Source organism: Balaenoptera borealis (genome assembly GCF_965194805.1).
Source record: "Balaenoptera borealis genome assembly, chromosome: 6".
NCBI classification, from domain to species: Eukaryota; Metazoa; Chordata; class Mammalia; order Artiodactyla; family Balaenopteridae; genus Balaenoptera; species Balaenoptera borealis.
In genome coordinates, this window is record NC_138863.1 from 35828719 (window position 1) to 35842198 (window position 13480).

At 37.1% G+C, this 13480-nt stretch overlaps 1 protein-coding gene across 10 annotated transcripts in view; it reads left to right on the forward strand.

Moving 5' to 3' along the window:
* Positions 1 to 13480, forward strand: part of FTCDNL1 (formiminotransferase cyclodeaminase N-terminal like) — a 175388-nt gene that overhangs the window by 88885 nt on the left and 73023 nt on the right. For 2 of the 10 annotated variants that reach the window (XM_082397435.1, XM_082397423.1), the window contains one exon: positions 440 to 13182. The exons of 7 other annotated variants lie outside the window; for them this stretch is intronic. In XM_082397435.1, the coding sequence (XP_082253561.1) occupies positions 440 to 567 (128 nt within the window). In that variant the 3' untranslated portion in view covers positions 568 to 13182. Of the gene's footprint in view, positions 1 to 439; positions 13183 to 13480 lie in introns of those variants that run through there. One more of the 10 variants, XM_082397425.1, reaches the window with a different exon arrangement.

A 13480-nucleotide genomic window follows, 5' to 3' on the forward strand; every position in this document is an offset into this window, starting at 1 on the left:
TCTCTCCTAGCTCTTTTGGTTCTCCAACAACTGTTGACCAAATTTTCAACGTGATTTCTTTTGAAATACTTGGTGTGGTTTCTGTCTTCCTGACTAGATCCTGTCAGAAATAAACCTATCAACAGACCAAATTGAAGGAAAGGAGAAAAAGGCAGAAAATATTCATTATTCATTAGGATGATTGTTGATGATTACTTGCCTTTTCTTCTCGTTCGCATTGTATTCTCTGAATTTCATTGTTTTCTTATCGTCACGTTCTGTGTTCCCTTTGACAGTCTTGCTATTCTTTCATCTAATAGGGAGTCTGAGTGTTGAATTGGGGTAAGGATTGGAAATATCATGGTAAATCATTGGATGGAGTTTTCCAGTGAATGTCTTTCATGTAGTAGCTTAGTCCACCATTAAAAATGTAGACTAATATAATTTTAAAAATTAAAAGTCAGGACTTCCCTCGTGGCTCAGCGGTTAAGAATCTGCCTGCCAACGAAGGGGACATGGGTTCGAGCCCTGGTCCGGGGAGATCCAACATGCCACGGAGCAACTAAACCCGTGCGCCACAACTTCTGAGCCTGCACTCTAGAGCCCATGAACCACAACTACTGAGCCTGCGTGCCACAACTACCGAAGCCCGCGTGCCTAGAGCTGGTGCTCTGCAACAGAGAAGCCACCACAATGAGAAGCCTGCACACAGCAACGCAGAGTAACCCCCGCTTGCTGCAACTAGAAAAAGCCTGCACGCAGCGACAGAGACCCAACGCAGCCAAAGATAAACAAATAAATTAATTCATTTAAAAAAAAAAAGAAAAGAAAATTAAAGTCTTTTCAATCTTTTAATAGTTGTATGTCTTTCCTTTCATGCCATCTTCACCTGCCAGGTAGATGATGCTTTTTAGCTGGCGGTGGACTCCTAGCCAAACATCTTTCCCAAGCCTTTTATGTACCATCCTATTAACTTTTTTTTAGGAAACCCCATCTGCAACCAGTTACTGTTTCCTAACTTCTTAGGTACCTCTATCTTCATGAAGACCAACTGCTCTGGGAAAAGTAATCATTATGATTGATGTAGTCTAGCAATGACCAAGCGTTATAAAATTAAATTGTTTCTAGTAAGTATAAAGAATTTTTGGTAATTGATAAGTATTATTCTGTCTACCCTACAATTGTGTTTAGTAGTTCACCTTCCTTCATGATATCCACTCCACTATTTCACAAGGATAAAAGCAAGATGAAAGAGCGAGATACAGAAGGAAGTCTTCAGTGAACCCTTTTAGCATCATTAATCGTGGCTACCTTTCATTGAATTCCAACTAAGTGTCAAGTACTATTATGTGATTTTCACAACAACCCTTTGGAGTAGATGACTGTAAAGAAATAAAATTCCCCAAGTTCTTTTTAGCCCACTGGGTCAGTCAGGAGCTTCCTCCCACCATATCCCATATTCTGTAGATTTATACTGCTCTAACCCTAAACAATGCCCTTGGACCCACATCCTCAGGACTTCAGGCCTCTCCTCCTAGGCCTGGTCAGCATTTGCCTCTAGTTTCTTGTGATCTAGTGAGAAATTGTACATCCAGTTGGTTGAACATCCCCTTCCATGGCAGTTCCATAGGATGGCCCACCTCAGAATCCTGAAACTTCTTCCAGACTGTACTTCTGTACTCTTTTCTCATTTAAAATCTCTTTGAGATCTGTCTTTTACACAATTATCGTATACTGAATTCTTGCCCATTTATTCCTTCCTGTACCTGGAAGATCCATCAGCGTCTAGTTTCATAGCTTCCTCCCCTGGACTATCAGTGTCTCCTCTGCAGGACTGATTCAGGGCTGCTAAGCACAGCCGTGCCTCAACAAGTGAGGAAGTGGAGGACGAATCGCCGCATCCCCAGATTTCTCCCAGATGAATTTCTGCGGATTGAGCCACAAAACTTGCTACAATTAATTGGGAGATTCCTGGAATCACTCTCACAGTCCTGAAAGAGCCACGATGTCTGTAGGACCCGGAATGGTCCCCGTCACTGTTTAAGTCAGGGAAGAATATTGCCACCAGATGGTGCCAAAACTGCAGCTAGCACCAGGGCACATCTGGATTGTGCAGTCAATACCCCAGAACTCCTGGCTGGCAGACCGCCGAGAGTCACTTGGGTTATTTGTTCTACTCTGAATTCACATCCCCACATTTCATGCAGTTATGTTTTTTGGACTTGATTTGTTGAGTTGTGGCAGGGCTTTAATTGATCTCTTGCTTGGCTTGCTGGCTAGACTGTAAAGTCTCTGAGGATAAGGCTTCATCCACTAATATTTATTGAGCACCTACTGTATTTTAGTGGGGCAGATTTACCACAATGCTAATGAAACTTAAGCTACAAGTGCCCTCACTTGTGTGAAGTCCCTGTGAAGCCTGGGACAGGCCCTGGTAATAAGCTCATAGTGTTGTATGATTTTGTAAAACTTGCAAACATAAGATATTTTAGCCACAATTTGTTGAAACTGCTGTATATTCCCAATTATACTTTATTAAACTTCTCCTCATGACAGGTGGTATTGGAGTGGCCAGGGTCGGCCTCGTGGACTTACAGCCTGTGCAGTAGCACGGGGTCCTGTGCTTGTCCAGTGCTCTGCTGTCACTGAAATTCTGAATAATTTTCCATTTGCACTGAGCCCCACAAATTATGTAGCTGGTTCTGGGAGTGGCCATGGGCATTTTTGGACCCAGTTAAAGGGAGGTTGAGTTGGGGATAATTAGGATTTAGTGCGATATATTTATGTGGTTCATAGTCACTTCCATGCGTCAAGTTACTGCCAACTCTCCCAGTGGGGGAATGGCTTCCAGGAATACTCCTCTCTCCCACTGCGATGGCTTACCCAGTGTTGTGACACACAAAGCAGGACCAAAAGGTTGTCACAGATGAATATGTCTTCTGGTACCCAGCACCAGAAATGCATAAGTTGTGGAGGAAAAACAAAAAACTGAGGCTCAGAGAGGTTAAGTAACTTCCTTAAGGTCGTACAGCTGCTAAGTTGCAGGACCAGGTTTCCATTTAGTCTGTCCTTTCTAAAGTTTGTGCTTTTTACCCATTGCTCTCTAATTTCTGGAGCAATGAGTCATTTCCTCGGAAACATCTTCTGAGACCACTAGGTTAGGTTATAGACTTCATAATGCCTGTCCTTTCTTTCAAAGCCCACATCACAATAATTGAATTACTAAAGTAAATGTCATCATTATGCTTCACCTTCCATGGAGGAAGCCGTCTGTTTTGTTTACGGCATAGGGGCTCAGCATGTATAGTCAGTGAATTAGATCCTTTAGGTCTACTAATTTTCAGAGGTACCTTTGAGCAGCTTCTTGCTTCAAACACTTTTTCTCGCCTTTCCTCCTCTCCCCACCCCAGGTGGAGGTGGTGGAGGGGGTCCTGGGAACCACAAAACATTAGGCTCAAAGTTAACACCAGAGAGTGTTGGGATGGTGCAGTTGGTAATGGAGAGGTGTTATCATTTACTTATTCTCACCTTCATGTGGCTGCCTGATACCCATTCTAGGTACCAGACACCCATTTCTAAGGGGGCGGGGGTGCTGGTCACATGTCATAAATGTATCTGTTTCATTGTTTTTATATTTTCGTAAACTGAGGCATCTTAAAATGGGGGAACACCTGTATCCAATTTTCCCCAGAATATACAACTGAGTTCTCTTATACTCCTCATTTCAGATGAGGTTTTCTGATGACACCATCTGGGAAATGTCACTTTGATTAAAGTAAATATGCAGCATAGTTAACACTGGGAGCCTATGTGAATTTCCCTAAGTAGCCACATCTTACAGAAGCAGAAGGCAGCTGGCCCTTTGGGTTGGGAGAACTTAAGAGTGTTGTATTCCACGCTTTGGTGTCAGCCGAATGGCAGTGTGTGGCCAACTGAGCTCTGAAGGGTCTTGTATATTTTTCTTTTCTTACCATTGGGCATTTTTTTTTCTTTTTCAGTTTATTTTGTCACTAAGAAAAAAATATATAAAAATAAAAAACTGAGCTTTATGATTGCCAAGTTTTTCTTCCAAACTAAGAAAAGAAACCAGTTGTTGAAAAATATGATGAATGGCATCCTTTGTTTTATTTTCAGTTCAGCACATGAGGGCACTGCTGTTGGAATGAGGCCAGATTCCCCAGGCAGTAGGGAGCCTTGGGCTGAAAGGAGACCTAGTGATTTTGTGGGGAGGGGGTCAGGTTGGTGTGTCAGGATTTCCTCTCAGCTCTCGCAAACATCTCTTTGCTTTCTCACGTGCCCACCCCTCCTATCTTTCAGTCATTCTTTGTGTTTTCAGCACTTTCTACTGACCAGGATATTGTCTGTTTTTAAGGAAACACCACTGGTACAATGTGGGTCTTTCAGCCTTTAAGTTGTGGTTTTTGCACTTCCACAGCTACTGACTTATTTGACTGTGGGGTCATGTATGGTTGAGGGCAGTAGTCAGTTTTTAATGTGTAAGCAAACCCTGCGATCGTTAACATTATTCCTCCTTTATTGTTGTCTTGTCACCAAGTGGTTTGGGAGAGCCAAGGAGCAGAGTCTAAGTTCTTGGCCTGCAAGTCAACCTCAGGGTAGTCCTCTTCGGATCTTCCTCTGCCACCTGCCCACATGCTGGAATTAAGGGGAAGGGCTGGGTAGGAAGGACCACACTTTACTCTCAGGGCGGCAAGGGAAATGTCTCAGATGCCTTCAAAACATCCACATGTTCCTAAGAAATTAAATCTAAAATTGCTCTGTGGATTTGGGTAAACCATAACTCAGCAGAACCTGTAGCATTTCCCCAATTCAGAAGTCCCCTCTGGAAACTGTGTGTACCTTGGCTGGCATATTTAACTCATCTGTTCTAAATTTTGTTTGCAAGCGTGTTCTCCTCCCTAGACTGTGAGCTCTTTGAGACTGTTTTATTCACATTGGTAATACCAGTGCCTGGCGTGAGAAAAACTTTGTTGAATGAATTAATGGACAAATAACTGAATTCAGAACACTGGAGGTGGGTCAGAACTAGTCAACTCTTTAGGCATAGATGGCTTAATCATTCATCATCAGACCTGAGGTTTTGTTGCATGAAGTTGAGTTACATTGAGGCGTTGCATTTAAGGGAAGGAACCGTTTGGAACTTCCGGGGAACAGAAAGTTTGGCTCAGCTTATGTGTGAAGCTGGGGAAACAGGGTGGAGACACCAAAATTCTTCATGAAGACAGGCAATAAAGTGACTCCAGAATGCAAACACCTGACTCTGACTTCCCATGGAAAGATCAGCAGAGGGCAAAGTGTTAGTCTGAGTGCCTCCCACCTCTCCGTATTGTACTGTCTCCCACTCTTAGATTCAGACCGTCTCTTAAATGCCCTGTGATCCACTTGTACACTCTTTAAACAAAAATGATGCCAGGTTCTGTTCTGTGGTTACCAGATTGGAGCTTTTCTCTCCCTGCTTCATTCAGTTAATTGAGCTGTGCTGGAAGGTTCAGTAATTTATTCTATGGAGTCTTTCTGTGCAAACAACCACAGGCTGAGGGAAGGAGACTTAGCTAAATCTCTCAAACACTTGAAATGCAGAATTCATGTTTTGGAAAACACCAGTGAGTCAGTGTCCTCAAATGTCATCAATAAAAGACAGTCTCCATCATCAGCGTTTCATTCTCAACTGAGCTCAGAGTTGCCTCCTCTTACTGCTTTTTACGTGTTTGCAGTATCTCATTCTTTCCTTGATTCTGGATTTTCACACCATATGGCCACATCTTTAAGTCATTTTTCAGCTGCTCTATTAAATAGTAAAATGAGATTCAGAACAGATTTCTTTGATTTTAAAATAGCATTTTGAGTTTGTGACTTTTTTGTAAATAAAAAAAGAAGTAAAGCCCTCAAAAGCATGAAATTTCAGGTATTCCTACCCAGACAGTGGAAGATGTAGCTTTTTACTTACTTAGACTAAATAGATGTTTATCTTGTAGAATTTCAACTGCAGTATAAATTGATTCATTCATCCTGCATATTGAAATTCATTTCTACTTAAATAAGATTTAGCCTCCACTGTTGCTAATGAACGTAGATTGAAAATGAAATTGAAAGTCTATCTTTTATAGCTATTCAATATCATATTTCTCATTAAAAATGATTACTATAGCTTATGAGCAAACATACTACCTATCAATAATGCTCTATTGCTATAATTGTGGTTGTGATTCTAATATTTAATAAAATAAAATGTAGGATTTGTTTATATTTTACTTTTTTTCTGGAATATTTAGTGTCAAGTTTCATGAGAAGCTGCAAAGGAGAGAGTATTACTGCTCACATTTAGATCTCACCAGTGTAGAGTTGATCCAGGTGGCTTAAAGCATTGAGTCCTACAGTTTAATACAGTTTACTTTTTAAAGGATTAGACATTTAAAAGGCTATTAAATATTTACTGCTTGTTTTCTGAGCCAGAAGGGGCATTTTGGGGTAAACAGATTGGTTTTCTTTTGTTTTTTTAAAGAATAGCACTTAAAGAAAGAAAATTGCTACATGAACAAATTTTGTAATATGAGTAAATTTGCCATTGATCCAGACTTTAGCAGCAGGGACTGTGTCAATCACAATTAATCAGCTTATGAGTATGTGATCTGAAATCTTCAATTACCCGTTAAAATCTAGGCATCGACTTGAAGAAGTGACTGACCTAGAGCTGATTGTTTAAAGTTAAAACCAAGTGCACTCAACATCCAGAAGGTCAATAGTCTCTTAATTGTAATCCAATGAAGTCAGTTTTAGGTAGTATACAATTTGTGAGTTTTATAAATACAGTTCACATATTTTTACTCCGATGATGATATTATTTGCTGGGGAAAGATGCTTCTGTTAGGGATGAGTCCACTGAATGAGAATATTTTGTTTACTACTGATATTTTTTTAGTCATTATTTAATATGATACATAGGAAAGTAGCAATTTGGAGCAGCCATTCTAAATAATTCAGGTACAATTATGCTTTTTCTGAATTATTTGGTATATTCATTGTTTTTATTGTCACCATGATGAACTTACACCAAATTTTAAATGACAGTAACCAAAAAGTAAAAAATTATTTTTAATCCTGTTTAAAATGTTAAAAATCACAGTCACTTCATATGTTCTATTGTGTCTTTTTTATAGCATAAATCTCTGGAAGACATAGAAGATATCACCCAACATGTAGTGTACCATTTCTAGAATGTAAAGATTGTCTTTAATAAGCTACAATTCAGAGGGCTGCATGTTTTCCACAAAGCAAAAATCACCTCTCAGCATTTACTAAGCACCTAAAAGTTATTGGTGGTAGAAAATCATATAGACACGGTGCTTTTTCCTAAAAGCTTGAAATTAAGAAAGACAGAACTCAAACAAGTAAAAAGAGGATGAATGACAGTGTGCTATAGACAGATCAGAGGGACAAGCATTCCCCAAACTCTGCATTGTCATTTTCAGCCTGAAAGTGAGCACAGAGATCCCCTCCTTGAAGGAAATCCCACAGTGGGTTTGGAAGAGGTGCCAGTCTATTGGTGCTTTCAGGTCATTACCTGGCAGGAGGCAGCTTATTCTTCTCAGAAAAGAATTTATTCAATAACTATTTATTGAGGATCTTCTGTGCGTCAGGCAGTGTTTGTTCTAGGAGATAGAGCTGTGAATGAGACAAGGCCCCTGCCCTCAGGGAACTTGCTTTCTAGTGATAGTCTACAAATAAGCAAGTAAATAGAAAAGCTGTCATATGATGCTAATTACTACATAGAAATAAAAAGCAGAATACGGAGGATGTGAGGGTCTAGGGTGTGTTTGCATTTTTGTAAGATGGCCTATTTGATAGATGCCTTTTGAGCTGAGATAGGGCAGAAAGAACACAGTGTACTTGTATGGAAGAAAGGCAAGGCAGTAGGACAGCTGGAATAAACCAGACAAAACCCTCCTGTCTAGTTACCTTGTACTGAGTGATCATGTTTGACACAGCATCACAAGTGGGGAAGAGACAACTTGCAAGAGTATTCAGGTCAAAGGGTCCCTGATTCTCCAGTAAATACCATTCTAGAAAAATAATTTTGCCCTCTACTATTTATTGAATGCCTGTGTGGCAGGTGTTGGGTTGGGCATTTTGCAACAGTCCAAGTTGAAATTTTTCTTTAGGCACACTTGAAAATATAAAAAATTTATGGGAAAATAAAAATTTGCCAGCTCCCACCTTTTCTACCAGTCTGTACTCAAACAGATAATATTAATGAGATTAATATCCATTACTATTCATCTGGAATTATACATTTTTTAGGGCATCTGTATTTTCAGTGATGAAGTTTAGGGATTTCTATCCATCCAAGACATGTCAGGTGGGGTACTGATTCATTTGAACATCAGTGTATGGAAAAGTGATCTTCAACTGGGATGATTAGCGATGCAGATTTTCCTCTTCATGTCGCTCCTTTCTGTAAGGTTTTGGCCCTACACTTTGAACTAACCTTGCAGAGAAAAAAACAGTGATAGCAAAGTGAAGTGCACATATAATGAGTATCTGTTAAAATAATAGCTCTGGAAAGAAACTGAAGTTTAATGCAACACAGGAATTTTCTCTACTTCTTTAGCAGATTCACATTACAGCTGGTTTTAGGTCTTGGCCCAAGTGGTTGTGTGTTCTTGATGTCAGTGCCATATGTTTAGGGGGAAATATCACTCCAATAGCCATTTAGACCCTCTCTTCATTCATGTGTGCTCTGCATTTATTTTAATACTGGATTCTGCTTTTTTAAAATGAAAAGGTCTAGATCAAAAATTGGCTTAGAGTTTTAACTGTCTTTGTAATCAAATCATGGTTAGCTTTGAAGAATGGATAAGCTTTTGTGGTAAAGATTCACAAGGGCAAAATGACTGTATAAATGTACTTTACCAAACTTCAAAAATACTTATCCCTTCCTTTGTTCTCTAGTTTGTTTTTGGTAATTTTATTATTTTTTAAATGGACGATGAACATTCATATATGTTTTATGTTTCTGTCAGTTGCTTCTCAAGTAAATATCCCCCTCCTCAATCTATTCCCAGGCAACTTGCATTAACCCTCAGAGGGTTTCTATGGAAAACCAGACAAGAACTATGCCTTGGGTTATATGTCCTTTATTCCTATCTCACCTAATTTATTATTATTTTTCAACCTCATGTGTTATTTACATTTCCAACAGTCTTGTTATGTTTCTGAGGGAACTTTGGACAGAGAGATACTTGCAGGCGGTTTGAGGTGTTAATTTCACATGTACAAGTATGGCGATTAGGATCAAGGCCTGTCTCCAGTAAGAGAAAGGAACTTGAGTCCTCTTGCAGGGAGATGAAGAAAGCCTCATTTCATCACTTTCCCAGGGTCTCCTCTGGCCATTGTGTGATTCCAGAAGCATTTTGAGGTCACTGTGTTTGTGTGTGTGCCCCTGAATCCATCCATTAAATACAAATCAAAGAATTCTAAATTTAATAACATATTTGAGAGTACAATGAGAATCTAGAGAGAGAAAAAAAGATGTCTTCCTTAGTTTAACCAGAATTGATGATTAAATTACTTGTGCTTGGTACTAGGATATTTGAAAATTTAAAAAACAGTCCACATGGTTTTTGTCTAGGATCTAGCTTTGGATACAGAGTATGCACATATGGAGTAATTAGAGAGCAATTTGAAGCAGTACATGGACACAAGAAGGAGATAAATCTCTATGCTGGGTATAAATGGTCTGTAGAAATAAGAAATCATCAGAGGAAATTCAATCAGTTTTTCAGGAAACATAAATTATTGAGAAGGGTGAGAATATTGAAGAATGAGATAACATAAGCAAGAGCACAGAAATAGGAAATAAACGGTACCTAAATGGGCTGTTGGTAGGCATGTATGCAGTCAACACTGAAGGTCTAGAAAGTCCCAGGCCTTGGTTTTTGCCCTCAAGGAGCTCATAGTCAGCAGGGAGAAGAGTATGCAAGCCACCTAATATAGCAACAGTAAGTGAGAATAGATGGTAAGAGTAAAAAATCCTGTGCTACTGGAGGGAGTCTGGGCAGGCTTCTTGAAGAAGGAGGTAAAGTTTGAAGAACGGGACAGGCACTTTCAACAAAAGGAATACCAGATTTGGTTGGATAGACGTGATCTCTAGTGAGAAACAATCTTCCATGCACTTTAAAATCTAGTATCAATTATTTCTAAATTTAACGAAAGACCTACTACTTTGTGAGACCTTGTTGCACAATTGCTTTGGGACTTCATATTTGTGAAAATTGTCAATTCATCAAGTATAATGGAAAAATTATAATTTTCCCCAAATTACATCTTCCATTATTTTTTAGGTTTTTAGGTTTTTTTCTTTTTAACAAAATTCCCAGTGAATTATTTTTTATACATAAAATTGTAAGGAGAAAAAAGACAAAATTTATAATGGAAAACCCTCCACATTATTTATCTATATGTTTTTATCTTCTAAAGGGGGTAATATAGTTAATTCTTCTAGTACCACTATGAAAATGAACTCACATAAGTGATGTGATTTTTCAAATCTGATAGCATATACAAATACAGTGTAGCATATAGTATATACAAATAGGTATATAGGTATACCTGCGTGCATATATATGTTTGAAAAGGACACCTTATATTTGCATGTAGCCTCTCTCATCACCTTGTACTGTAGCATCAAAATTTTTTCTTTATACTCTTAATCCTTTGGAAACCACAGTCATCAGAGTAAACAAAATAGATGGCCTTTACTGTATAATATTACACGGATTTAACATAAATTTCACATTATGTACAATGACACTATTAAATGTGTTAATACAACACATAAAATGACCAATTCTCTTTAAATTTTAATGTTTAGCATATTTGTTTTGATTGTACGTGTGGGAACTATGAGAACAGCTCTGCAAAAATACTTTGCAGGTTACCATAGTGACTAAATTGTAGTGCTTTATGGTGTTGTCCTTCCCCTGGGTCTTACTTCAGTTTCATGTTTTTTCAATCACAATCCAATAGGTGACGTTTAGATTTTCCTATTCAAAAAAATTGTTTTTTGTATACTCACATATAGGTTTATAACTTTACATAAATGTATAATTTGATCATGTTCACACTCTTAAAGTAAAATCTCCTTTTTCTCTTCCTCTTTTTGCTGGGTCCCCACATCTCACTTCTCTTCTTCCTTCCCCCAGTAGGCAGTGTTAACAAATGATAAGTATCCTTTCATTTTTCCCCTCTGTTTTCATACAACTATATACAGACCTATATATGCATTTATAAAAATAAAGCAGTATTTCATGGAAAACCTTCCAAATTAATTGATATACAATAGTTCCTATTTATTCCTTTTAATGGCTACTTAATATTCCATGTGGTAAATAGGCCATAATTTATTTAACCGCTTAATTTCTATTTTTTCTACTATAAATAATGCTTCAGTAAACATCATTGTACATTTGTCCTCACTGGTGGTGTTTTTATTTCTATGGGCTAGAGTCCAAGAAGTTGGGATTGCAGGGTCAGGGAATATATTATGTATTTTAAATTTTCATAGAAGTTACCATGTTACTCTCCCGAAGGACAGTAATACGTTATTTTCATACCTAGCAATACCTGGGAGTATCTTTTCTCTGTGTCCCTACCGCGATAAGTGTTATAATTCTCTTTAGTTTTTGCTACTCTGATAGGTGTAAAGTAAAATTTTATTGTTGCTTTAATTTGCCTCTTCCTGACTATTAGTGAATTTGTTGGCAGACAATTTGGATGAGTTTAAAGAATATGTTTACTGAAAAATTGTATCTATATAAGAATTGCCTATTCATATCCTCACCCATTTACTAGATTCTGCCTTTTAAAAAAAATCAAATTGTGAGATCTCTTTGTATATTACAAACATACCCCTTTGTATATCATCTCTGATGCAAATATGTTTTTTCTATATCTATTGTTTCTTTCTTGCCTTGCAGATGTTTTATGCAATACATAAGTTAAAAAAAATTTTTTTTCTTTTGCCCACACCATGCTGCATGCAGGATCTTAGTTCTCCAACCAGGGATCGAACCCATGCCCCCTGCAGTAGAAGCACAGAGTCTTCACCACTGGACTGCCAGGGAAGTCCCTAAAATTTGTTTTTTACATAGCCCTTCAAAATGTATTTTAAGATAAAATTATCTAATTCTTTTCCTACCTCCCCAAAACAAAATCCTGTTGAAATTCTAATTGGAATGGCATTACATTTAATAATTGATATTTTTATGAAATTACATCTTCTCAATCAAAAACCTGGTTTGTCCTTCCACTAGCCAGACGTTATTTGACATTTTTCAATAGTGTTATGGTCCTTTTCAAAGAGGTCCTGTATCTTCTTGGAAAATTTATTCTAAGTATTTTATTGTTGCTTCTATAAATATATTTATCATTTATAGGTACCTAAATGGAGAAAAGATGTTGATATTTAGATATTTATCATATATCCAGCTATCTTGCCAATTTTGTTAATTCTAAAGGTTTTTCTTTTTTTAAACTTGCATTTCTCATAGGCTTCCTGGTCATGCATTCATATTACCAACAGAAAATACATAGTTTTATATCTTCTTTTCTAATTTTTATACTAGATGTTTTATTTTCTTCAAAAATCCTCAAGACAGGATTAAATAATAATGAAGATACTGAACATATCTGCTAAGTTCCTCATTTTAATTAAGATACTTGCAATGTTTTCCCATTTAGGATAATATATACTCTTGATTTTTAGTAAATTCTATTGTAGGTTATTTTCTTCTATTGCTATTATTCTTAGAGATTTTATAATTGGAGATGCCTGTTGAATCATCAAGTATCATTTTGGCATTTATTAATATTTTCAATGATTTTTTTTCTTAAATGTGTGGATGTAAGTATTTATGTGATAGATTTTCTGACATTAAACCACTTTACATTCCTTAAATAAACTGCCCTTAGTTGTATTAACTACTCCTTTGGCACATTGGTTCTATTTTTGCTAATATTATGTTTAGAATTTTACCTATATTTATAGTGAAACTGATCTATGTTTTTTTTCTTTTTTGTGTTACCATCTTTAATAGATTTTGATATTAAAGTTATGCTTGAAATAAATTCAAGAGCTTTCCATCTTTTGCTATAGTCTGGAATAATTTAAGTGTGTTTGCAACTCTAATTGTTTTCATAATTTTTAATCTCTTTTATACCTGTGGTTAAAATGCGTCCTGTTTCACTTTTATCACTATCTGGCTTTTGAGTATTTTTTAAAAATAACTTTATAGGTCTTTTCAAAGGATTAACTGTTTATGATATATTTATCCTTTCCATTTTTTTGTGTGTTCTATTTTATTACTTTATCTCTTGTTATTATTGATTCTTGCTTCCTAGTTTCTTTAGGTTTATTTTGTGGTTATTTTCCCAGTTTTTTTTTTTTTTATTTTTTTTATTTTCCCAGTTTTTTGAGAGAGAGCAC